This window comes from Canis lupus, chromosome 23, assembly GCF_011100685.1.
Source record: "Canis lupus familiaris isolate Mischka breed German Shepherd chromosome 23, alternate assembly UU_Cfam_GSD_1.0, whole genome shotgun sequence".
Classification (NCBI taxonomy): domain Eukaryota; kingdom Metazoa; phylum Chordata; class Mammalia; order Carnivora; family Canidae; genus Canis; species Canis lupus.
In genome coordinates, this window is record NC_049244.1 from 31995248 (window position 1) to 32021946 (window position 26699).

Below are 26699 nucleotides of genomic sequence, written 5' to 3' on the forward strand. Positions count from 1 at the left end.
GCTAGTTTTACTATGGTAAATATATACAAAATAATGACTAGAACTACATATATATGTATCTATGCATGTATAGACACACAATTTAAATATTAATAACTACTACTCAGTTGAATATTGATGTTGCCTTAGGAGCATCTTCCCAATAGTGCCGTAGTAATTCATTCATTTTTGCTCCTGGATAAGAATATACCCAACTTTATTTATTCTTTTGTTTCACAATCATGGACATTTGAGTTTTTTCCTGGGTTTTTCTTGCCTGTTAGGAATTGCGCATCAATGAATTTCCTTGTGTATACTCTTGGTGCACACATGCATAGTGCTGCTAAGGTGTACCCTGCTGTGAAATTGCTGAGTTGTAGAGTGTAGTGGAGATGGCCAGTTGTGCACTCAAATCCTTTCTCTCCATCTGCCCGCATGGGGTCCAACCAGACCTCTCTCCCAGCCACATTTTGGTTGGATGTGGCCACATGACTGAGTTCTCACCAATGGAATCTCAGGAGTTCCCACTCTGCTACTTTGGGATCAGGACTTTAAAGCAATGAGTATAAATAAATAAATAAATAAATAAATAAATAAATAAATAAATAATAAAGCAATGAGTGTACTTCCTCCATGCTCTCTTCTCTCTTTCTATGGCCCCAAACCCAAACGTGGTGGTGACTCAACTTCAACTTTGCAGAAAACAACAGAGTCCTACATATTGGTAGAGCAATGACTTAGAAAGAACCAGTTACCTGTATGACCATGAGGATCAAAGTTGTCCCACTGATCAGGACAGTAAACTTTGGGTTTGATATATGAGAGAGTAATACATTCTTTACCTTTAAGTTGTTTTATCATTAGTATCTGCATTATGGTAGCCTGTACTTACTCTAATACATAAGAAAGCACATGTTAAACTTCACTGAATAATGCCATACTCCCATTCAGAATGTTTGAACCGATTGATACTCTCACTAGCAATGTATGAAAGCTCCCATTGCTCTATCTCCTACCAACTCTAGCTGTTGTCTGAAATGTCTATTCAGATCTTTTTCTCTTTTGAATATCGGACGCTTTTAAAAATTATGGTTAAATATATATAACATAAAATTTGTATTATAACCATTTGAACTGTACAGTTCAGTAACATTAAGTATGTTCACAATATTATGCAACCATTACCAGTATCTATTTCCAAAACCCATTCATCACTCCAAACAGAGACTCTACCCATTGAGCAATGGGTAGTTCCCCATACCTCCTTCCGGGTAACCTCTAATCTACCTGCCTACCTGAGATATCTCATGTAAGTGGAATCATACAATATTTGTCCTTTTTTGTCTGGTTTTAAAAAATAAAGAACACTTCATGAATTTGTGCAGATGCCATGCCAATCTCTATCTACATTATTTCAGTTTTATTATATGTGCTGCCTAAGGAAGCACTTGAGCACTTTTAAAAATGTTTATTTCTTATGGTTTGTAGAAGTTCTTTATACAATCTGGATGTTAATACTTTTTAAATTAAATGGGTGGCAAATATTTTCCCACTGGTGTGGGTGGCTTCACTATGTTTATGGTATCTTTTAGTACCAAAGTTTTGCATTTTATACAGTCAAATGTGTCTGTATTTTCCTTTGTAATTTGTGCTTTTTGTGTCCTGTTTATGAAATTCTCCTCCACCCACCCCATGTCATTAAAATATTATCCTGTATTTTCTTCAAGAATATTTTGAAACTTTTGTGTTTCATATTTGTTTTTGATCCGCTGGAATTGAATGTGTTTGGTGTGAGAGGAGCCTAATTTTATTTTTTTCAAATTGTCTCAGCAACATTTATTTAATAGTTGGTTCTTTCCAGTATTTTGTTAACATTCTCTTCTTGACATGGATTTTCCATATACACATTGGTCCTAAATCCCTACATTGGTTCCATATTGTTTTAATTATGCCTTCCATTTTGTTTGTCTTCAAAATAGTCTTGGTTGTTCTTGCCTTTTGCCTTTGAATTTTGGATCAAATTGTCGAATTCTTCAAAAATACTGTGGGTACTTCTCTTGTATTTGTATTAAGTTTATATTTAAAGTTGTAGAGAATTACCATCAGTTTTCTTACCCACGAACATAATGTATCTCCCTCGTTACCTACATGGACTTTAAAGATTTTATTTATTTGAGAGAGAGGAAGAGAGAGAGAGAGAGCATGAACAGGGGGAGGGGCACAGGGAGGAGAGAATCTTGAGCAGACTCTCTGCTGAGCATGGAGCCTGATGCTGGGCTCCATCTCAGGACCCTGAGATCATGACCTGAGCCAAAATCATGACTTGATACTCAACCAACTAAGCCACCCAAGCGTCCCTAATAAAGTATTATAGTTTTTTCCATACAAGACTTCTAAAGCTTTATTTAAATTTGTTCCAAGATACTAGAATTTTTGTTCTAATTAAAAATTATTACGTATTACATATTATTTTCTGTAGATATTTAGGGAAGCAACCAGCAAACTTGCTCATCTCTTATGCTTGGTCTACTGGTCTGTTTGTATAGTCTCTTGGGTTTTCTAGATAAATAATCTTACTGTTTGTGATAATCTTCCTGTTGGTTCTCTTTCTTCCTTATGGCTTTCATTTCTTTTTCATGTCTTAGGATGCTTGCTAGGACCTGCAAGAAAATGCTGAATAGCAACAAGGAGAACAGGCATCCTTTCTTTTTCCTTAACTGTAAAGGGAATACTTCATTTTTTTTTCCGAAAGAGTTTTATTTATTTATTAGACAGAAAGAGAGCACAAGCAGGGGGGAGCAGCAGAAGGAGAAGTAGAAGCAGGCTTCCCACTGAGCAGGGAGACCAATGTAGGGCTCGATCTCAGTACCCCGGGATCATGACCTGAGCTGAAGGCAGATGATTAACTGACTAAGCCTGTCAGGCCCGCCCCCCGCCCCCTCCCTTCCCTGTTCCAACTTTCTGCCTTGCATTCATTCAAAGCCTTGTTTCCAACTGATATACATTAAAATTCAAGCTATTAGATTTCCCAGAACAGGGACTAATCCCCACCCACACTGCAGTGTAAGCTCCCACATTTACTATTTGGGATTTTAGTACTTCTTTGTTTCTAGGCCCTTTGGGAATACTTCTTCTGAGCTCTGCAATATATTGAGAAGAAACTATTTTACACATTATTGAGTTTTTCTAGCTGTGTTTAGCAAGAAGTTTTGCAGGTTAACTTATTACCATGATTGAGAATTATTCTTTTACTATTTATTTTTCCCTTTGTTTTCGGTATTATTATTATTATTTGCCAACCTGAGTCTTTTTAACCAAGTCAGTTCATTTATACTTGTTATTGGAAGTGATTATCTTCCCGTATATTCTTACTGTTTAAACTTCATTATGTTTATTAAATATTATTTCAATTCTTTTTTTAAAAAAATCTAGGGGTATATTTTGGTTTTGTCTTTTTCAGGATTTTCAAAGGCATATATATTTCTTTAAAGTATATTTATAAAAATTTTTAACTATTTAAATTGTTTTTAAACCAACTTCAATTATTTTAAAGCAATTTCAATATTTGTAAGATTCGAGCATTAAAAAAAAAACCCTACCCTGAATCCCACCCACGTGAACAGGGAATTTCACATAGCTCTGCTACCCTTCCTTAAATGCTTCTTCTCTTAAAAAAAAAAAAAAAAAAAAAAAAAAAGCTTCTTCTCTTTGTTCTTAATTAATATAATTCAAGTTATTAAATTTAGGATTTTGTCATCAGAATTTTAACAACATGTATATTCTTTATTGAGACTATTTTTGACATTTCAATTCAATTTATTAGTAGTTTGCAAACATTTAGACTTCTATCTTAATTGATTTTATTGCTTGTCACCAAATTTCATCTCTTTGTCATTTGAATATATTTTCAAGTAAATTTTTTTCTGAACAGTTGCAAGTTTTCTGGGACCTGAAAATATTTATTGCTTTCAGTATGCTGGAAATATATTTTCTGTGTCACAAATTTTCTCTTATAAAACTCTATAGCTCTGGTTGCATTTTCTTTTGGACCTTAGTGTTATGAAGTTAACAATCTTTATTCTACTGTAGGTGATCTGTTTGTCCATGTGTGTCCTTAGATAGATGTCAGATTTCTTTAAAATATCCATATGGTTCAAAAATGTTACCTAGATGTAACTATCAGGTTTTTGTTCAATTAGGAAGAGGTTTATTCCTTCATAGCTCTGTCACTACTTTCATGGCATTTGTACTGGTATCTCCTTTAATAATGCACTTAGGGACTCTTTCAAGTCCCCAGGCCTTTGCAAGTATGGCCACAATTTTGCATGTGTTGGTTCTCTGTTTTCTGTCTTCCATGTGTTTTGTATTTTCTCTAGATGTTTTCCTTTTTTCTGTCCATTTTGTATTCATTCTTGGAGAGATTTTCCAATCTGTCTTCTACATCATTCATTTATTGCTCAACAGCAACATATCTGCTCTTTCCTGCTATACCAATGCGAAGTTAGATCCCTACACAGCATTTCTGTTTCTTGAAAACTCTCTTTCCCTCCCCTTCTATCATTCTGTTCTCTTTTAAGATTTCATTCATTCATTCATTCATTCATTCATTCATGAGAGACAGAGAGAGAGAGAGAAAAAAGCAGAGACATAGGCAGAGGGAGAAGCAGGCTTCCAGAGGGGAGCCCGATGAGGGACTCGATTCCAGGACTCTGGGATCACAACCTGAGCTAAAGGCAGACACTCATCCACTGAGCCACCAAGGTGCCCAGGTGCTCCTCTGTTGTCTTTTCTGCTTAACCTGGTTTCTTGTAAGCTTGTTCCTTTTACATGTCATTGTCTTCATGCATGCCAAGAAGCTTCCTGAAAATGTCTCCTGCCTGTGCAGAGCACCATCTTCAAAGGGATGCTTCCCTCTGGTCCTGGAGGTGCTGTTCCTGCTCTTTATTCTGAAGTATTCCAACAGACCACGAGTGTCTTGATTCCTCTTTACTTTTCCTTGAGAAGTAAGAGATTCATTAGTTCTTGCTGTTTTTTGCTAGGCAAGATGAGTGGATTGGCTTTGGGCCCTCCATCTTTCTCTTGCTTGATGGTTGAATCATCTGTTTAGACCTACACTGGAGGGCCAGCCAATGTTCAATTGCCAATTGCCAACAGGCTTCATCTAGTATATATCTGCTCTACTGAGATGGCATCTTTCCCTAACCACCAGCCTGATTCTCTGGTGCTCTGATCTAATGTGTCATAGGAAAAACAATGCTCAGAAAGCTGCACAACTTCCATAGTTATTACTGTGCCTGCTCCAGCCTCTTGGCCATTCTTCATATCCTGAATACATTGTGCTTTCACCAGCCCATCTGTCTGGCCAGTTGTCTTGCTCATTTTGGGGCTCTTCTTGGGTATAAGAAGACCTTGGGGAAGGGAGGAAGATGACCTGGGAAAACTTCTTCATTCGGTGTGAAGCAGAAGCAACAAAACAAAGAATATTTACTCCATTCTCTGGTTAGTACAGATCTTGGGTATCTGAGTCAGGTATTGAGAGAGAGGGAATGACAACGTATCTTCCTATTTCTTCAAAGCAGGTTCTCCTTATAGAGGAGAAGTTGGCATATGTCATCCATGCTCTTGATAGGTTGTTCTCCATCCAGTTTCATCTGCCTTATAAGTATTGTCAGTTCCTTCCACATCCTGGCAATTAGGTTGTCTGTCAGAGTTCATTCACTTCGTTAGTGTGAGTCTTCATATTTGTCTGTGTTTGCTGGGACATGTTCCTGAGAAGCAAGGAAAGGCTTGCTGGAAGCTGCTTGCCAGAGGCCATTTTGTACAGAAAGCACCACAATGCATTTCAATGTCTCTCTTCCCAGCGAGCCCATGAGATCCTTAAAGGGAGGGGCTGGGCCACACATATCACTGAGTCCTCAGCACCTTGAAGGCTACGGACCCAGAACTGCTACCCAATACCTGTTGAAAGAACAAAAGCCCAGGTGGCTTAGTGGTTTAGCGCCACCTTCAGCCCAAGGCCTGATCCTGGAGACCCGGGATAGAGTCCCATGTCGGGCTCCCTGCATGGAGTCTGCTTCTCTCTCTGCCTGTGTCTCTGCCTCTCTCTCTCTTTGTGTGTCTCTCATGAATAAATAAATTTAAAAAAAATTAAAACAGAAAGAACAAAGGAGAGGAAGCTTTTTGTTATTTGTCTTATCTCCTCTTGTTAAAATGTTTCAAATGACTCGTAAATGGTTCACCTGCTTCTCTAAAAAGAATTGAAGAAAATGTATCTTGCAGCCCAAGAATCAAAGTAAAGGTAGCTTGGGTCACGGAGGGTATAACTAAAGCTTATATTTATGGAGTTAAGTATATTTAAAAAGAAAAATATGGGATAAAGGAGCAACTTAATGTCTTTTCATGTACAAGATAGCCATATGATCATCTTCAGGATGGCTACTATTTGCCTACACTCTCCACAACTAGGGAGAATGAGGAAAACAGGCTTAAACTATAACAAGGGGGATGTAGCTTAGAGGTGAGCAGATCCTTTCTGTAGGATAGCTTTATAACATACAGAATTGTCAAGAGAAGTTGTACAATTGTACTCGCCAGAAATGTTTTTCAACCTTTTAGACAGACGCTCTAGAGGTGAGGGTGAATTGGGTGACTGCTCCAAACCTTCTAAGCAGAAGGGCTTCTGAGCCCTAGAAGAAGGGTCAAATTGCCCTTGGGTTCCTGGGAATCCTTAGCTGCTGGCTCAGAGGCAAGCATGTGTAGCTTTGAAGGAGTGATTTAGTGATACCAAATAGCTGGGTGATTAATCAAGAAAACAAGTGAGCATTTGACATCAGAGAGAAAAACAAAATAGCCAAGGAGATGCTTTGGGGAAAATAGGCACCCAGGCTTGGATTGCCCAACCAATGCTGTTTTCAGGGATATTTGCAAATCACAACCCATTGCAAGAGAAAGATCAATTTGCTGCACAGCTAAATTAATATTTAACTTGTTCAAGAAAAGTCAATCCCCTGGGTTATTAGAGAAATTAACAAAAGCCCTAAACTGATGCTATTCTTATCTGAGCCATCAGCATGCTCTCAAAGTCATCAATGCTGTTGTCCTCGCCCCTTCTGATCTGAAGTGCCCCAACCCCACCCCATCCAACCCTCTCGTTTAACCCCCCCCACACTTCTTCCTATTCTTGTCACAGAACCCTTTCTTCAAACAAAACCTGGTAGCGATGCCCCTAAAACAAAAGGTTGCTAGAATAGAGGTGGGTCTGAGGCCCCATGCCCTGTTCACTTAGGTATTTCCCCACTTGGCCAACCCCTGAGATGACCTGAGAGCACGGTATTAAACACCTGGGCAAGAACAGTGACTCCCAAGTCTCACTGGTGCGGCAGAATCAATTGGGGCGGGGGCTATGAAATCATATTTGTGGGCATCCCTACTGACTTCAAATACCCAGGGGTGAAGCCTGGAAAATTAGAAGACATTTCATCAGAGATTCTTGTGTAATTTGGCTGGTATAGCCTGAAAGACCCTGGCAGAGTGCTCCTTGGGATCCCTGTACTTATGGTCTGCTGGGGTCCTTCCAGGAGTGATGTTTTGAGGTTGGACAATGGTCAGTTCTGTCTTCAGCCAGGTCTGAAAGAGCCACTCAGTACTGTCCAAAGAGATGGAGCATGAGACAGTGGGCGGGGTGACCAGCTGAGGGATATCAAGACATCCAGGGAGAGGCGGGGTTTGGCAAGAAGCAGGGTGGGAAACTCTACTCACTTCATCTCAGTTTTGTATGTAAATGTCCAGCACGGTGCTTGTATGCAGAAGGATGCATAACCAGAAGCCACCCCCCCCCAACCATGTCTAACTGCACCACCACCCTTTAACTGTTGCCTTGCTTTACTGTCCTTGCTTTACATGCTGCTGCTGCTTTGTCATCCTTCCCCCACTGCTCTGTATCCTTCCTACGAGCAGGGACTATGTTGAGTCCCCACAGTGAGGCACAGGGCCTGCCTGGCTCATCACAAGTACTCAATAAATATTTGCTGAGTAAGTGGGTGAGTGTGTGGCTAGCCAGGTGCAGGGGAAGGGGAGCCTGGGTGTGGGTGTGGGTATGGGGATCAGGCTGGCTCAGCAGCCCAGGCCCAGAAGGCAGGTTTCAGGGAGCCTGCAGAGAAGTCTGGATGCCTTGCCAGAGTGGTTGGTCTTTCTTTAGCAGACAGTGAGGAGCCACTAGTTTTCTGTGCTGGGGAGAGATAAGATCAGGTTTGGCTTGAGAAAGATTAGTTTGGCAGCAGAGTGCAGAAAGATTAGAGGGGGAAGGAAAAGAAGCTGGGTGGCTGAGACTCTCCAGTTGTCCAGCTGAAAGAATATGGTCAGAACTGGGACAGGCTCATGGGTTTGGGACAAGGGCACTGGGAGGAAGAAGGTGGCAGGACAAGCTCTGCCAGACATGCCTGTCAAAAGTCTGTGACATAGTGAAGGAGAGAAAAGAGTCTGAGACTCATCCATCTGTCCACAAGTGAAGGGAGGGCAGGCGGTAGAAGAGCAGGTGAAGCTGCCAAGGAATTGTCCATTGAACTAGAGAGCAGAGGTTCCAGGGACAGAGGTGGTGAAGGGGCTTCCTTTTGAGAGTTGAAGAGGGTCAGCAAGAAGCAGTAAGACAGGAGGAACACGGGGACCACAGAAAGGGAGGGCTGTGGGAGACTTGCCTGCTGGTCACTGATGCAGTCACTGATGTGGAGGGTGCTGAGGATCTGGGCCAGTGATGGGTAACTGGGGGCGGGTCATTCCCATGGTGACTATTCCAGAGATGTTGGGACATATTCAAGGTATCTGGCAGGGCAGAGGGCAGCTGGCATGGCGTTGAGGTGGCTGATGCGGGAATGGATCTCCCTTTCAGGGGCAGAGTCAGGGTGGGATGGTGGGAGAGGGGAGAGGGAAGCAGTGCAGATGAGAGTGGGGGGGAGACAAAGCGGTGTCAGGACAGGGACACAAATCTGGCTGTGACTGAGGGGGTGCACAGCAAGGGAGAGACTCTGCACACAGGTGGGAAACGGATTTAGCAAAGCTTGGGAAGGAGAGCAGAGAGCGCTGGAGGGGTCACCACATCTGGCCATTGTTAACTCATTGACAACTCTGGGAAGGGCTTGCTGGGGAAGAGGCAGCCGCCTTTGCTGCTTTTAGGGGGGCCATCTAACAGGTCCTCCCTGACCCCATAGGGCCGGGCCATCATCAGCTCTGGGGTGGGGGTGATGGGGTGGGGATACTTCTCCAGCACAACATTACAGCCTCAAAGCAGGTCCTTCATTTAGAACACTATGTCCAGAGACAGGAAGGGAGCCGGGCCTGGGGGACTCACTCCTACCTCCAAGGCCCCCTCCTCTTGTTGCTGCCTATTCAGGTCCTTCCAACCCATGCTCAAGGCCTCACCCACGATCAGAGGGCCTTTCTCTGTGCCTCACCTTGCAAAGCCCTCTGCAGCCCCTCCTTCCATCTGTGTTTTTTATAGCAGGCTGTGTGGCCACCTTAGTGTCCCACCTGACCTGACTTCTGGGGTCAAGCCTTCTGCATGCTCGCTCATAGAATGCACTCAGAAGCGAAAACTAAAGCCCGCCAGAAACTTATGGAGGACTAGAGCAGCAGGGAGTTGGACATGAAGCCTATCCAGTGCCCTGCACACACTGGAGCAGTCGTCCAATCATTCTTTGAACCTCATTCACTCACTCACTCACTCACTCACTCGCTGCTCAGTCAACAGATATACCTCATCGCCTTCTATGGGGCTGGCACTGCTCTAGGCATTGGGCATTCTGTAGTGAACAAAACAGACACGAATCCCGAGAATGGAGACCTTCTCCATTCTAATAGGAGGGAGGAAGACCACCAAACACATAATTGATTAGTAAAAGCCATACTGGGTCAGAAGGTGAAGTGCTATGAACAGGAGGGATAGGGTGTGCCTTCGGGTTGCACTGTAATGGGTGGTCAGGGTAGGTGTTGGTAAGATGAAATAAGAAAAAAAATATATACTGTTTAAAGCTCACCCCGTTCCGGTGGGCTAAAAGGAAGGGTAAGGACCGGCACCGGTTCCCCGGGCTGGGCCGCCTCGGTCGGGAGCGGGGCGCGGGGCGCACGGTGCGCTTCTCCGAGAGCACCACGAGGGGGAGCCCGGCCCCCTCCTAGCGCCTTCCAAGCCCTCCCGCACAGCCTCGCAAGCAAAAGTTTTTCTTAAACTAACAATGCCAGCGTAAGGAGGTGCTCGCGCCTGATTGGCCGGGGGAATTTTGCAGGTTTGATTCCTTGATTGGACAGGAGGTGTTAGGGGTGGAGAGAGAGCCGATGGTGGGGGATCCCGCGCCCTCCCCCGTCAGTCTGGCCGGCACCGTCCTCCCGCAGGCTCCGCTGTAGCTCGCAATGTGACACCAGGACGCACACGCACTCGCGCGCTCTCCGGCTCACACTCCCTCGCCCTCCCTCACAGACACGCGCACGCACACACCCACCTCTCCCATAAACACACACACACACATGCACACCCACACCCACGCGCGCCCGCACCGCCCCACGCGCGCACACTCCCGCCCACGCCCACGCCGCGCTCCGGGGAGTCCGGTCCCAGCGAGAGCGCGAAAGGATACGGAGAAGCCACCGGCGGGGAGTGCAGCGGCGCCCTCCCCGCGCGGCCGCCTCGGCTCGGGCTCGGGCTCGGGCTCGGCCTGGGGGCCGCCGGCCGGCGATGGCCCCGGATTGCCTGCTGCTGCTCCTCCTGGCATCCGCAGCGGCCGCGATGGAAGGTAACGTGGCCTCCGCCGAGCGAGGCGGCGGCGGGCGGCGGGCTCCCCGGGGCCGCTCCGGCCGCTCCGACCCGAGGGCACGGCTGGGGGGGCGCCCCGGGCGCGGGGAAGGGCCGGGCTGGGCGGCACCCCCGGCGCGCCCCCGGCTGGCCCTGGCTCGCGGCGCCCTGCGGCCGGCTCGCCCGCCCCTGGTCCCGCGCCCCGGCGCTCGGGGCAGCGCGGGGTCCGCAGCCCGGCCCGGGGAGCACGGGGCCCGCTGCATTGCGGAGCGGGCGGGCGGGCGGTGCAGGCGGTGCAGGCGGTGCAGGCGGTGCAGGCGGGCGGGCTCCGGAGTGCGGACGCCGTCGGCTCCCTTCCCTTCCCGTCCCGGCCGCGGACGCGCTTAGGGGGCCGTGCGCCGCCGATTCTTGTGCTCCGCTCGGGCGCGGCGGGCTCCGGGGCTCCGGGCTGGCGCCGAGCGCGGGCCCCCGGGAGGGGCGCGGAGTTCCTTGGCCGGGCCCTCGGGGCCGTCGGGTGGTCCCGCAGCCGTGGAGCCGCAGCTCCCCCGGGAGGCTCGGGGCGGGCGACGCGGGCACCCCCAGCCGTCCGGAGCCTGGGAATGGGGGCGCGGTGGGTGGCCGGTCGGTGCGGCCGAAGCTCTCCCAGCGGCGCCTCCTGCCCAGAGGGGAGACTCGCCGGCCCCGGGAGCGACGGGCAGGGACCTCCCCCCCCCCTCGCCGCCCCGCGGCTTCAGCTTCGGCCGAGCTTCGGGCCAGCGCGCCCCCGGCCCCGCGCCTGGCGCAGCGGGGAGCCCCCGCGAATCCCCGTGGGAAATCCCTGCCGCGCTGCCCCCGCCGCCCCCGCCCCCGCCCCCTGCAGCCCCCCCCCCCCGGAGCGCCGCCCGGCCCGGGCCCCGCGGAGATGCTGCGGGCGGAGCGCCTGTCGGGGGCGGGCGGCCTCTCCACCAGGACGACCCCCGCCGCCGCGCCCGGTTCTCCCTGCGCGCTCGTCGGGCCGCGCCGCTCCGACCCCGCGGCTGCTCCCGCTGGCCCCGGGAGGCGCCTCCGTCCAGACCCCGCGGCCCGGGCCCTCCCCGCCGGGTCCCGCCTGCGTCCGGGGCGGCGCGGGGCGCGACGGTGGCTGCGGGGAAAGCCCCCCGGCTTCCCCGAAGGGGGTGTTCGGTGCGCCCCCCGCTGCCCTTCCCGGCCGCCGGCCTGAGCGGAGGGCTCGGAGGTGGGGAGCGCGGGCGCCGGACAGCCCGCGGCGGAGATGCTCGCGCTGGACCTGCGGCGCCGAGGCTGGCAGCGCTGGGCACGGGGCGAGCCGGGCGCCGCCGCTTCCACGCCGCTTCCACGCCGCTTCCACGCCGCTCGGGGCCGCCGGGTGGGCGAGCGGGAGCCACGCGCCCGGCCCGCTGGGCTCCGTAGCGCCGGGGCTGCGCGTCCCCCCCCCCCCACCTCGCTTTCCGCGCCCGCGGGGGTCAGGGGCTGGGCCTCGGGGAGCAGACGGGTGCCCACTTTGGGAGCCCGGTCTCGGCACTGGGTCTGCACCGATGGAGGAGGACACATGCACTCGAGCAAAATTGTTTGGAGAGCAGGTGCGTGGGAGCACACCCGGCGTCTGGATGCCCGCAGTTTCCTTCCTAGACCGCTTCTGGGTGAGCTCTCCCTGCCTGCTGGGCTGGCGCTGCCCGGGAGAGGGTGCCCGGTGCGGGCGCCCAGCCGGGTCCCTGGGCCCTGCCACTGGGTCACCCGGAGGGGCTCACACTGTGGGAGTTGCGTGCCTTCTCTCAGCACAGCCCTGGAAACTTTGCCCGTAGCCTGGCAAGAGGAGCCTGAGTCCCTGGGCTGGACACCTCTCCAGCAAGGGTTAAAAGAAACGCCACATTCAGCAGAATATTAAAGCAGCCCCGCGTCCCTGCTCAGCGCGCAGGGAGAGTACACACCATTCACTCCCATCTCTCCTCCAGCGAACGCAGGCGGGTTCATTTTCTCCTCTTCACACACGGAGCCCAGCGGCCTTCCCGCCTGCCTGGCTGGGCCGGGGCCAGCGTCGTTCGGTTTGTGATGAGTGAGGCATAATTATCAGAAAAGTGGATCAATGAGCTGCCTGCACAGACAGCAGATCCCTCGCCAACTCTGCCGGGGGCTAGGGGCATCGCTGCTGACTTGGTCCCCTGTCTTCTTTCCCCGGGCGGGGTCGGGGGAGCGCTTTGGGGTAATTGCACTGGGGTCTTAAGGCCAAGGGCAAGCAGCTCCAAGACCAGGCAGTTCCTCAGTCCAGGCTGGGGCAGGAACAAAGGGACACTGGCGGCCATGGGCCAGTTGGGGACACTTGGCCAGACAGGCAGGCTCCTACCAGACCCTCTGCCTGGGCAGAAGGAAAGAAGGGGCTGGTTGAGGTAGGGTGTGGGAAACCCTCACTGCAAGAGAGCACCCCTTCCCTCCTCTTCCCTCCTCTTCCCTCCTCTTCCCTCCTCTTCTCCATTCCTAGCCAGAGGCTCTGCTTTGTGGGGAGAGAGAGAGATGCCATTGCAGGGAAGGGCTCTCCTGGACTTTTAAAGTCTATTTTCAGAGGAGAACAGGGCAGGCTGGGAGGCAGGGATGTCGATATCCTCTGGCCTTCTGGACACAGAAGCAGGCCTTTTAGTCTCCAGACAAACACCTCCCTCTTCAAGCCCATGTCTTTTTACACTGGGTCTGGAGCTTGTTGGGAACCCGGCCGCTGGACTCTTCGAGGGAAGGCAACCATCTGCATTCTCTGAGCTGCCCTTTGGCCTGTGCTCTTCAAAACAGGGTCTGGAGGCCTGGGCTTCTTTCAGGGTGTTTGTGCAGCAGTAGGACACGTTGGGCTGGCAGCAGACACCCCGCCCTCAGAGTGGACAAAGCCTGTTGGCCTCTCTGGGCAGCAGCCACCCAGAATCACTGAAAGCTTGTAGCATCCTCCCGGCTCCACCCCTGGCATCCACAAATGACTATGTACCTGCAGGTGGCCTCAGTGTCTGGATACTGGCTGACCAGAGCACGCCCACGAGACCTCATAGGTGTGGCCTCAAGTAAAGTCCTGGCCTTGCCGTCCTGGAACCCGCACATGTGTTTGATTTGGTAGTAGATTTCTCAGGGTTTGACAGGAGGGGCTGCTGAGGCACGGATACATACCTGAGTTACCGTGCCCCTTTCTGGCATACCACACCTTCAAACGCAAGGGCCCTGAGTTACAGGGTACACACTTAAATCTCCATTACAAGTTCTCCGTGAAAACCCCCCACGCTCCGCCCATGTGTCTACAACAGGCCACTGGGCTCCACACTGATTGGCTGTTTCTGCATTTTATGTTAATATTTCTTTGCTGTGTGTGCATCTGTTTTGGGCATCCATCAGTGTGCATGAGCGTACGAGCAGTAGCAGGCGCCAAAGATTAAAAAAAAAAAATGTCTAGCAGAGAAAAGTAAATTTGAGGAAATTCTATTAGATGATTTTATTTTCTGTGCATGGTGGAAAGGTGCCTATTACTCAGTGTTTGTGGAGGGACCCCCTCAAGCCAGCGAATGGAATGCTGGTAAGGTAGGCAATGCCGCTCTGGGTAATTGCTTGAGAAAATTCTTGGCAGTGTAAACAGCTACACAGGTTGGGTCCAGCCCCAGCTTGAAGTTTTCTGGGTCGACAGAGCAGAGTCGCCACCCGTGGTGCCGAGGAGCATGAGGAAGTCCTGCTGGGCCACATAGTATCCTGCCCCAGCCCCTCTTGCCATTTGGTGACCTGTGCAGACCCAGACTGAGATCCCAGAGCCCCTACCCTGGCGCCTCACAAGTACGGATCCTAACAACCAAGATGTGCTTTGGGAAAAGCCCTTGAGGCAGAGGCATGATATGGCATCCTTTACAGTTTCACGCATCTAGAAGTAGTCTTGGATAAAATAGATTGGACCAAAGAAACAGGGTGGTGCCAGGGAGTGCATGACAGCACCTTGACCCCTTCCTCCAGAACGAGTGTCTGGACCCACCCCCAGCCCACTTACCATACACTATGTATTCTCTGGTTGGTTGATTGAATTTCATGAATTTGGGGTGGTGGAGAAAGGTGTAGGGTCAGGAATGGGGTCTGGCCATGAGGATGGGGCTGAGTCCACATGAGGTGGAGACAAATGGCTGGATTGTGAAGCCAGGGTACTCCCTGTAGATTTTTCATCTTCCTACTCTGTGGCTTGGGGAAATCACCTAGTCCCCCTGGCCAAGTGTCTTTCTCTGTACTGCGGGGTCATGACTCACCTTTCAAGTTGGACGAGTTATATATGTTACAGGGTATATCTGTACTATCTTAAAAATTAAGGTGCTCTTAAAGTCAAAGATACTTTTTGATTATTGAAACAAAACAGTCAACTGGGCATGTATAGCTAGTCTCTAAGAGTTCTTAATGACACTCAGATTTGGAAGCAGAGCATGTGCCAGTGTGAGCAAAGGATGGAAACAAATTTTTAAAAAAGATTTTATTTATTTATTCATGAGAGAAAGAGAGAGAGAGGCAAAGACACAGGCAGAGGGAAAAGCAGGCTCCATGCAGGGAGCCCGAAGTGGGACTCGATCCCTGGGAGCCCAGGATCACACCCTGGGCAGAAGGGAGGCGCTAAACCGCTGAGCCACCCAGGGATCCCCCTGGAAACAATTTTAAAAACCAAAAGAGGGGAGTATAATCTTGGGCAGTGGTTCTCAGGCTTCAGAAAGCCTCACGGCACCTAGGCAATTTGTAATAGACTCCTGGGAGCTCACTCCAAAAGTTCAGCAGGTCTGGATGGACCCTGAGAATCTGCTTCTGGTCTCTCTAGACGCTTCCTGGAGACATTGCCCGGGGAGAGGTTCTCAGCTAAGCTACATTCAGAAATCATGGGTAGTCTTGCTCCCTTTTGCACTTGCTGAGTCAGAATGGCCTGGACATCTGCATTTTAACAGAGGGCTCCAGTGATTCAGGTGCAGGCAGCCTGGCACCGGTGTATTTGGGAATTGCCGATAATAGCCAATACTTTACACTAGGTGTTGTTCTAGGTGCTTTACATAAATTAATTCACTTAATCTGCACAACAACTGTATCAAGTAGGTGCTGTTACCAACCCTACTCCCATTTTTCAGGTGAGAAGACTGAGGTACAGAGTAGATAAGTCATTTGCTAAGGTCATAGCTAGTTAAATGGCAGTGCATCTGAACCCAGGTGGTCAGGTTCTGGAGTCCGCGTTCATAACCATCCACCTGACTACACCACTCTTAGTGTGTTTTGCATGAAAAAAGGCTCGTATCAGCCCAAGTCCACGGGCAGAAAGAATTCTGGTGCTAATTCAGCCACTGGCCTTGGATGCTTCGTTGATTCCTGGGCACTCCATGTTCCCATGGTCCTGGGAGAAGAGGTGAGTGAAGTGCTCAGATAATCTCAGTACTTCAGCTCGAACACCAGTCTCCACGTAGCCCCTTCCTGCCCCTTTCTCACCTCCTATCCCTACTCCCACCACACACACACACACACACACACACACACACACACGCACACACAGTTAGAGACCAGCACTGCAGCATGGCTTCTGATGAGGAATCTAGTAGAAAAACCGGAGTATCTTTCTTCCCCTCCCTGGCCCGGCCAGCTCTCCTAAGGAAGAAATGATTACAGACAAGTGTCCCCAAAGGAGATGGGCCTGGGCACCCCGTGCATTCCGGGGGTAGTGGAGGGGGCACATGAGACCCTTGCCTGTCTCCACCTGACCGCCTAGAGCACATCCCTTCCCCTGGACTTCGGGAGTCTGCGTTTCCCTGGAAGAGCTCCCTTTATGTCTCCCTCTTCTGCACTAGCCACTTAAGCAACCTGAATATTTCTATCAGATTTCCATGTCTTCAAAGGTGGTGGGGAAACAGAGCATTGGATGCCTGCCCTTCTGAGGAAATTACTAGAGTAATAAAGTAACACCCTGGGAGAGATTTCATAGTTAAAAGCAAAATAGTACATGAGAAATGCCTCAGCTCCTTCCGTGGATTCCACCTCAATTTCAGCAACAGTTGGGGCTCTTGGTCAGAGTGTCTGACGGTGCTTGGCGAGGGGGCATCGACCGGCCAGCTCAGGGCCATCGAAGACCCCTGACCTCTGATGTCTGAGCTGCCTCGCTGGCCTGTGTTGATCGCTCATCTGGGGGTTAGGGAAACGGGAATACGCTTTCTAGGGAGGCCTGGAGGATGGGGGGGCTGGTTCTCTGCTAATGGAAAACTGCTTTCCACCTGACCGAAGCCTCAGAGAGCAGCCAGATGCACGCTTTGCTCCCTCTCTCCTTGTGCCTCAGTCTCCCCGTTGTTGACTCAGCCTGGAGGGGGGGTCACTATGGTGGAGAGGGTAATGGGGGCTTAGGGTGGGGGCAGACCCTGGGGTAGAAGCAGTGCTGGAAGTAGGGGGGTTGACAATTATAAAACTGGGGCGCAGTGGGGTATGGCGACCCCCCTGGCTACTTGTGGGTGGCATGGGGCTCCTCAGAGGTTGGTGCGGTTTCTGCAGGGGCAGCTCAGGACCTGGGTTTTGGGCAGCAGAGATGAGTGAGGGCCTCAGCCTCGTGCCTTCCACGAGGCAGGCCCTGTTCTAGGACCTCCCACTGGCCGGCAGCAGGCCCAGGCCTGTGTAGGTGGTGCAGGCCGCACTGGGGCTGCGTCCCCGCTGGTCCCACGTAGTGTCACCTGCCAGTGCAACTGGCTTGTCAGTTTGCCTCTAACGCAATCAAGGAGAAGGCTTCATTTCCACAGCCTAGAAAAGGCATCTCGCTCACCTGCTCACTCGCTCGCCAGCCGGATGGGGTGTTCCTCAGCTTCTGAGAGAATGCCCAGAGCTGAAGACCTGGGAGCCCTTCACCGTGCTGGAAGACCCTGCCGGTGACTAGGGCTTCAGGATGAGCCATCTGCTAAAGGGGGAAAAATGGTGAGCGGGAGAAGGACCTGTTTCCCCCTGCATCACCTGTGGAGGTGTCCCTCCAGGGCAGGTGAAACCCTGGCAGCCCAGACACGCCATTAGCGGCTGCTTAAGGACGCTGCGCTGTCCCCTCATGGAAGGTTCCCCTGGAGTTCTCTGTAGCAGAACTGGGCCAACGTGGACACGCACAGGAAATTTCTTGAGAATTACCAGGACTCATTTCTGCCTGTGGATTGCACCTGAGGCCCTGAGTCTCTCCTCTCTCCCCTCCCACTTCCTGACAGCAAGTGACAAAATGACTGATTTGAATTTAACCTCCTTGCTCTGCTTCTCCATCCCCCAGTGGAGGTGATAATGAGCAGAGAAATGGGCAGAGGCAGGTGGCAAGGAGGGGAGGGGACAAGCGAGTGGAGCTGGGGCCCTGGGCTGTAGCCTAGCACTGGCCTCTGAGGGGTCTCAGAAGCTCTAGGGAGCTGAGACAAGGGGTTGGACTTGAAGGGAAGAAGCTTCCCAGAAATCCTATAGTCTCGTGGCACTAGAACCGGGACTGAACTAAGCTCCCATCCACCGTTGAGCCTTTACCACCTGCTGGTCCCTGTGTGTGTCTTGATCCCATACCCTTAATATCCAAGCACTCATTCTCCCACTTTACAGGGGAGGAAGCCAAGGCACTGAAGGGTTGTTACTGCTTCAAGAGCTAAGATTCAAACTGACGTTCTGACAAGTAGGATGACTCCCCAGGCCTCTGCCTCCCCATTCAGCACCTTTTCCATTAACGTCGCTTATTCAGGAATTAATTCAAGGAGCATCTATTAAGCATCAGTTGTTCACTGTCCTGCCAGGTGCTATCAAAGGTTCCAGACAGTGCCATGGGTCTCCACATTCAGGTTCCTGTGGCCAGGCTCTTCCTTTGCTTTCTGGAATTGCCCTACTTGTGCCCCCAGCTGGAAGAAACCTGTTTTCCTTCCGGTTTGCCTTTTCCTGCATGCTCTTTGCCTCTCCTGTGTGCTCCCCAGCAGGCAGACTGTGGTCATGATAGGTTTTTGTTTTTGTTTTTTTTCTGTATGTCCATCTGGCACTTGTTTCTGATGAGCTGTTTTGCTTAGGAGGTTGCAATTTAGCACCTGTGCCTGGCTTTTAGGGGTGGGAGTTGGAGGGAGTTTGGGGAGCAGAGTCCCCGTGGGTCTCCTGGAGCTCCCTTCACAGGCTCATCCTCCAGGGGAAAGGAGAGCTATGGGTGCTCACCTTTGGGGACCTCCCTGGCTTCTGTCTTGTGGGTCCTGTCCTGCCTCGGGCATTGTTGCTTCTTGAGTTTTGGCTGCTCCCTCCCTCCCCCCCCCCCACCTGGCCAGGTGCAGACACGGTGACATCAGAGGAGGACACTGGGATTTGGCATCAGCTTTGAGCACAGAAGGGTGTGTGGGAGGATGGGGAGGAGAGCAACCCCTCAGTGTCTTAGTCTCACTGGGCAGTGACTGGTCCCCCGTGGGACTGTGACTGTGGAAAGGGCTGAGCAGGAGGACTGGGTTGATTGCACGCAGCTCCATCGACGCTGGCAGCAGAGAGAATGCCTTATCTGTGAGAGGCAGCCGGGCCTGCAGTTAATTATGCTGTTGTTTTCCTCTTGCTGTTTTTCTAACACATCAAGGTAGGACCTTTGCCCTTGGCTTTCTCATTGATGCTGAGGCTGGAACTGAGTGGTGAGCCTGGAGGAGGGGAGAGGGAGAGGAGGAGCCTCACTAGGGAAGGGACCCATCCAGGTATGCTTTCTGCCCCTTTGGCAATGCATCCAAAGGGCCTGGGTGGAGGAGCACAAACTATAATCTTTGGGGCAAGAAAGAGGGCCTCAATATCATCAGAAAATGCTTTGAGTTTTGGCAGATGCTCAGGGGCTTGTGTTGGGCACTGGTCGGACCAAACTTGGGTGTCAGACCACAGATTGGTATTTTGGTTTATCCTGGCCACCATGTATGGGAATCTCTTCCAGCATCTTCCTGACCAGTGCAAGACCCTTCACAATCCAGGCTTTCCTTTCCTCTTCTCCTCCTGGCCAGCAGCATCACCTGCTGCGTCATTTCCCCCTACTCTGCACAGGCACACACACACTACACAAGTACATACATCTGGGCGTCATCCCATTTTCTTTTTTTCCATCTGTGCAGAGGCCAAACTGAGCTTCTGCTGCTGTGTGCCTCTGGGTCAGCACCTGCCTGCTCTGCCTTTGTTGCATTTCTCACTGATCTTTTCTTGGCTATTCTTTAGAATTCATGGTCACCTCCTCATGGAAGCCTTCCTTCCAGCCCCAGGCTGGATTAGGTGGCCTCCTGGTCACTACCACAGCTGCCTGTGCCTCCCTCTGGTTTGTAGTTGTGTGTTGCTTTCACTGGATACCCCATAGCGCTGTGAGCCTCTGAAGGGTGGGGCTCTATCTTAATTGTCATGATATCCCCAGCAAGTGGCACGTAGGTAGCATCGATAAGTGTGTGTTGTGTGAAAACCTGGGATCATGTCCTGTATAGTAGTTTAATAAAACATCTCTGCAAAATTTTTGATGCCCTTCTTATCAAATATTAAGTCCCAGCTCCTCTCCCCTTCAATCTGGGTTGGCCTTACTCACTCTCATGAATAGAATATGGCAGAAGTGATCCTGCAGGACGTTGGAAGTGACATCAGAGAGGATTCCAGCCTCTGCCTGGCTCTCTCTCCTGGCATGCTGGAGACCCAGCCACCATATTGTGAGGAAGCCCAGGTGACATGGAGAGGCCATGTGTAGATGTTCCAGTGCTACAGCCCCAGCTCAGATCCCAGCCCTCTGCTAGCATCAAATGCCAGACATTGGAGTGAAGGGGTTCCAGATGGTTTTAGCCCCCAGCCTTCTAACCATCTCTGTTGACTCCCAGTGGGAAGAGACAGGCTTTCCTCACTAAGTCCTGTCCAAATCACAGATCTGAGAACAAAATAGATGTTGTTACTGTTTAAAACTATCAAGTTGTGGGTTGGTCTGTTATACAACAATTGATAAGCAAAACATCCTAGCAGAAATAGAAGAAGAAAAATGGATGGTTTAGAGAAGACCAGAGGGGATTTACTGGAAAGCTGGGGAGCGGGGGAGATGTGGTATGTCATTCATTCAACATCTAACATGTATTTCTTAGCCTCCTACTATGTGCTAGGCTGTATGAGTAAAACAGGATATGTCTTAGCTCTTGGGGTGGGGGGGGGCAGTCATTAAGACAACAGATAACATAGAATATAATTTTAGGAAAGTGCTGTGAAGGGATAAACAAGGTGATGTGATAGAAAATGACAGGCTTGTACAGGCTTGGACAACTTGAAATGAGGGAGAAGATGGGGAATGGAAGGCCTCTCTCTGTGAATACGTGAAGGCTGGTCTGCCAAACAGGTTAGCTTTACTCTGGATGCAAGATAGATTTTTGACTTATGAAATTCTTTCCAGCCAAGCTGAACCAAGATGCAGTGGGCTGCCTTGAGGGATGATCAGTCCCATCCCAGGTCTCCACGTGAGGGCTGAGCCACTCCCAGACCGGAGATCCCAGATTCTACAAGAAGGAAATGAGGAGTGGGAGCAAAGAAACAAAACTGACAGCTTTGCTTAGAAGCCATCAGTTTCATGACTACTCATGCAGAACACAGTTATTGAACATCTGCATGAAAAACATTGTACTTGAAACTGAAAACATGAAGGTAAAGAAGCCATTCCTTCAAGGAGCCACCTATTGACAGACTGGTGGGGGAGACAGACCACAGGCTGGAAGAAGACATATGGAGTCTGATAAATGTAGTATACCAGTTACACGCCAGCTGCTAGAAGAGACCAGATGAGAGGGTCATACTTCCAGTGGGAAGGATTGGGGAAGGAGTGTGTGTATGTGCATGATGGGCGTGTGCATGCATGTGTGTATGTGGGAGACAGACCATAGAGAGATCCAGGGTGGAGGTCCTTGGAGGATGGGTAGAAATTTGTCAGATAGAGATGCGAGTGGGTAGGAAGGAGAAAGCAAGCCTGGATTATTCTTACTCCTTGTCTCCTGGAGGTGGAAATCTCCATCAAAGGCTTTGCCTATTCTATTAGCCATATCTTTGGTTGTAGGGACAGATGTTCAACTCAAGTGGGAGGAAAGCAAAGGGCAGGGGTGAAGACTGGCACTTGTTATTACCAGACAGCATGGTAATAACTGGTTATGATTATATGTGGGGCCACTAGTGCAGTGTCAGGACTCAATCTCCCTTTTCCCATTCCTTATCTCTGTGCCTGTGTCAGCCAGGGTCTTGGCAGAGAACAGACGGCACTCTCGAAAGGTTGATTTAGGAGAGTTTAGTGAAGAGACTCTTTGTGGAGTTCTGAATGGGGTTAAGGGAATCACTGCAGATGGGGATGCAGCCAGGGGCTGGCAACAGTCATGGAAGCCATGACTCCCCACAGCCTGCAGGGCAAGGGGAGGGAGGGTGCTATGGAGACCTGGCAAGAGCTGGAGCATGGGAGAGGGCTCCCTGACCAGGAGCTGTAGATATAGGTAGAGGAATGCAGCTGCTGCCCAAACCATGTGGGACCAGAGAAGGGGCACTGTATTCCCTGAACTCCTTCACTTGCACTTTCTCTCTTCCTGCCAGCACTTCCCACTGGACGAACTCAGCAAGGAGGCAGGAGGCATGGAAGCCTGCTTCAGAAAGGTCAGTCTCCTGAGGCTCAGAAGAGAGCAAAGAAAGGTAGAGAATGGATCTGAGGGGACAACGAACAGAATCATTTTTGTTGACTTCATCCTCAGGCAGGCCTTCTGCAAGATGGTCATGTGGCCACTGGCAGCTCAAACTCACATTCTTTGGAAACTTCCACAGAAAGATAAATGCTCACTCCCAGGAGCTCTAGCAAAAGCCCTGGAACTTTTGTCTCCTTGGCCTTCCTTGGGTGCTAAGCCCCTCTTGGCGAGGCTTGGGGTGCAACTACCTCTGGGGCTGGGGGGAGAGGGTTAGCCCAGACCCATCTGAAGCACCTGGCCTGAAATGAGGACTGGCTCCCCACAAAAAGTCAGGGTGTTGTTATAAGATGCAGGAGTGGGTGTTCAACCTTTCTGCATAACTGGATCATGGAACATGATGAAGAGCAGTAAAGGAAAGGATGTGGGCCGTGGGTAGGGGAGGGGCAGATGGGGCCTGCTGTGTCTGTGGTGCTCCTGGTAGACCTGGGAAAAGCTGCAGAAACTGAAGGTCATGGGGAGAAGTAACAACCCAAGGTGGCTGGGCAAACAGCTTCTTTCTGGATGAGAATGTTCCCTACATTCCTGAGCATCATGACCAAACTCGAAGTCATGAACAGACAAACAGCAGGGGTGTTTGGCTACAAGTAGTGATTTCATGACAAGGGTATCTCAGCCAGACTTTGAAGGAGGAGGTCTCCTATTTGGGGCAAGATGAAAAAACACTGCATGAGGGGCCTTACCTCTCACTGTCGCTCTCAGGGTTGCAGCATAGATAGCAGAACATCTTAACCTAATCACTGCATTTAAATTGGACCCAGTGGAGAGCAAGAATGAAAGAAATGCAAACTCCTGGGAACATGGGATGGCTCCTTTCCCTTCATGTCTTGGCGTTTTCAATCCTGGCTTAGTCTCACCTGGAATTTCCATTTTATATCAGTAGTTTGTTTGTTTTCATTCATTCATTCATTCATTCATTCATGAGACACACACACACACACACACACACACACACACACAAAGAAAGGCAGAGACATAGGCAGAGGGAGACATAGGCATCGGGAGAGCCGGATACAGAACTCGATCCCAGAACCCTGGGATCATGACCTGAGCCAAAAGCAGATGCTCAACCGCTGAGCCACCCAGTCGTCCCCATCAGTAGAATATTTATCTGCTGTGCTCTGTGCGGTATTTGTCAAGGCTCTGAGACTTGTATAAAGAAGGCGGGTCTTCAGAGTCCTTCGCAGACTTCTTCCTTCATACTTTAGAGGTCTCTTCCTCTCTTGAGGAATCTGCTTAGAATATATCAGAGGAGGACTCCATTTGCCCTTCCAAATTCCCTGCTCTTGGCTCCAACTTTCCTCTACTCCCAGCCAAGCAGAAAAAGAACAGTTTCAATTTTTTTTTTAACACAGTAGCACAATGCTGCTGCTCTGCATGAAAACCCATGGTTTTCTTTTTCCAATCAGAAGAAAGTAATTTTCCTTTCACTCACCTGACTAACTTGTTCAAAGCGTCCCCACCCCACCCTTTTCTGATATCTCGCTGCTAAGTATTTGCCAATTCATTTGCATCTCAATGGTTCCTTAGCAACTATCGTACCCTCGGGATTAGGTACAAAGCTGCTCTCTGACACAGACCGCCTGGGCTACATTGCCCTCTTTTACGGTGCCTGAGTTCCCAAACCCAGCCTGCCCTGCCCAGACTCGAAACACAAAACAAACAGCAAACAAACACGAAACCCGGTTACTCACAACTGCACAGGTTCTGCATTACAATGCACTTCCTCCTCACCTTATCAGAGCATGCACGCTTCCAGGCGACCCTTGCACAGAGATGCCCCCAGTGGCCTGTTAGCCCCTGAAAACCGTCCTCTAATACCTGTCTCCAGAGAGACTCCAGATCTCAGCATCAGAGGAGAGTCCCAGTCTCCTTCAGGCAGGCGGGGAATGAGGTCCCTCTGACAGATCCAGGTGTGAGGAAGGTGCGAGGGCCAGAGCGCAGGGCATCGCTGCTTCCTGGGCCACCGTCACAGGCTGTGTCCTGCCAGGAGCGACCCGGTTTGCTACCTATTGGTGAGCTCTCGGGTTAAATGTCAAGAAAGTTCTATTTAGCATACTTAGGCGACTCTCTTCATCTGCGGTCCTAGGAACTGTCACTATTCACTTGACTAGAGAGTGATTGCCCACGTGAATATGCCAAGTGTGTGCGTTTTCTCCAGTCCTGGCAGTTGATGTTCTTTCTCTGGTTGGGCTGGTGGCCGAGGGCGGCACGGGCGGAGAGCGTGTGTCTGTGTGTGCGTCTGTGTGTGCATTTACGCAGATGATATAGACAGACAGTGACACTGGACCATTTAGCAAATTAGAGTATTCCACCCCGAGGAGGTGGTGCTGTTTCTGTAGCGCACCAGGCCTCCGCCACCAGGGCTCAGCGGCATGGAACAGCCTGGCAAATGGAAGACACTATTCAGAAAAGGACAATGAGAACAGAGCTCATTCTACGGTAGGGCTGACCTTTGCGACTCCCACTTCACGTTGTTATTAAATATCGGGAAGAGACTGAAAGAACAATTATAGTATTGTCATCATGTATAAGCGCACAAAACAAGCCATTCCCGAGGAGGCTCTGGCTCGGCTGAGCCTGACAAAAGCGGGGCACTCAGCTACGGCGCTGATTTTCTTCTCTGGAAGTTGTCTTCATTATTTAGCACAGCAGAAAACCCTGAACGTGCCGTGCGCACTGCTGCCATCGCAGGTTCCAGAAAGCTCAGATGTCAGGGAGGGAAGAGGTGGAGGTGCTTGGATCTCTACTCGCATCCCTGTGGACTGCCATGTGGAGTCTTGGTTGCAGCCGGCTTGATGGCCTGGGCCTAGCTGGGTGATGGCTCTGGGGGTTCTGGGGGGCGTTCGCTGTGCTGTGCTGGTTTCTTTCATAGGAGGCCCGGGAGTGCCTGGCTTTCCCATGAAGAGGTAGGTGTCCTATAGAGAAGGATCACGGGAGCTCCTGTGGCCACGGCCTCCTACACACCCACCCACCTAAGTTTGCCACCCAACTATGCCGAAGACGAGGGCCCACCACAGAGGTCATCTTAACAGGTGGGAATTCCACACCTGGGCCTAGGCGCTGCCCTGCAGTGTCACTTTCTCCCATGGAGATCTGCATCGAGACCCGTGTTTCTCAGCCTTCTCGTTGCAACTCTAAGGAGTCTTTTTTTTTTTAATTTATTTTTTTTAACTCTAAGGAGTCTTTAGAGACTTTTTCTTCTTGAGCACTCCACGCCCTATGAAATGTAGTATGTACAGATGCACTGTATGTCTGTTCATGTACTGAGGCTTTTTGATGGACCCCAAACCATTGTAATATTTAAGTGTTTTTGTTCCCCTGTGTCCCCCAAGAATCAGTTTTCACCTCCATTCGGAATCAATCCATGACTGAAACGAAATAAGCCTGGCAGCCAAGTAGCCAGCTCTCAGCTGAGTTAGACCACTGCTTTGCACCATCTGTTTCTCCATCGAACTTTTACCCAGTGTGGCACCGACCTGTTGGAAGAGGTGTCCACCTTGGCTGATCCAGGAGGTCCCCTGCTGGCTGGGATTAACCTTTAGTTGTTGGGTCCTGGGGCACAAGGTCACCAGAAGCCTCAGGCAGTGGTGATTTACCAGTAGGGGTGGAAGTATTTCATACTTTAACAAGCGTGGCTTTATCAGCGTGTACTTTCTGAATGGCAGCCCTGAGCTTACCAGATTTGAAAATAGTTTTTTGAGTCTGTGGTCTATTTTTTTTTATTGTGATTTTAATTTTTTAAAAAAATTTGATTTAAATTCCAGTTAGTAATATTAGCTTCAGGTGTACAGTTTAGTGATTCAGCACTTCCATACAACACCAGTGCTCATCACCATAAGTGCACTCCTTAATCCCCACCTGGGTCCATTTTCTTTAAATAAATAAATTTTCTTGATATAACTTACATTCAGTAACAGTCACCAATTTTAACTGTATAGTCCCTTGAGACTTGACAAACGAATATGGTTGTGTAGCCATCGTACAAACACGATACAGAATATTTTCATTACCCTCATGTCCCTTCACTGTCATTCCCCTCCCTGTCCTCTTATTCTCTCTCAACAACTGAGCTGATTTCTGGCTCTCTAGTTTTGCCTTTTCTAGAAGTTCATATAAATGGAATCGTAGCATATGTTTGCCTTCTTTCACTCAGCATAATGCATTTGAGATTCATCATGTTGTTTTGTGTATCACTGGTTCCTTCCTTTTTATTGCTGAGTACCATCCCCATTGCATAGATAAATCATGGTTGGTTTATC

At 50.1% G+C, this 26699-nt stretch overlaps 1 protein-coding gene across 3 annotated transcripts in view; it reads left to right on the forward strand.

Annotated features, from left to right (window-relative positions):
• The window catches only part of EPHB1 (EPH receptor B1), a 474596-nt gene that overhangs the window by 31275 nt on the left and 416622 nt on the right, over positions 1–26699 (forward strand). Inside the window, exon 2 of one of the 3 annotated variants that reach the window (XM_038570949.1) lies at positions 22295–22354. The exons of 1 other annotated variant lie outside the window; for it this stretch is intronic. Coding sequence is in view for 1 of the 2 variants with exons in the window: in XM_038570948.1 (XP_038426876.1) it covers positions 10700–10757 (58 nt within the window). In the remaining variant the exon portion in view is untranslated. Of the gene's footprint in view, positions 1–10343; positions 10758–22294; positions 22355–26699 lie in introns of those variants that run through there. One more of the 3 variants, XM_038570948.1, reaches the window with a different exon arrangement.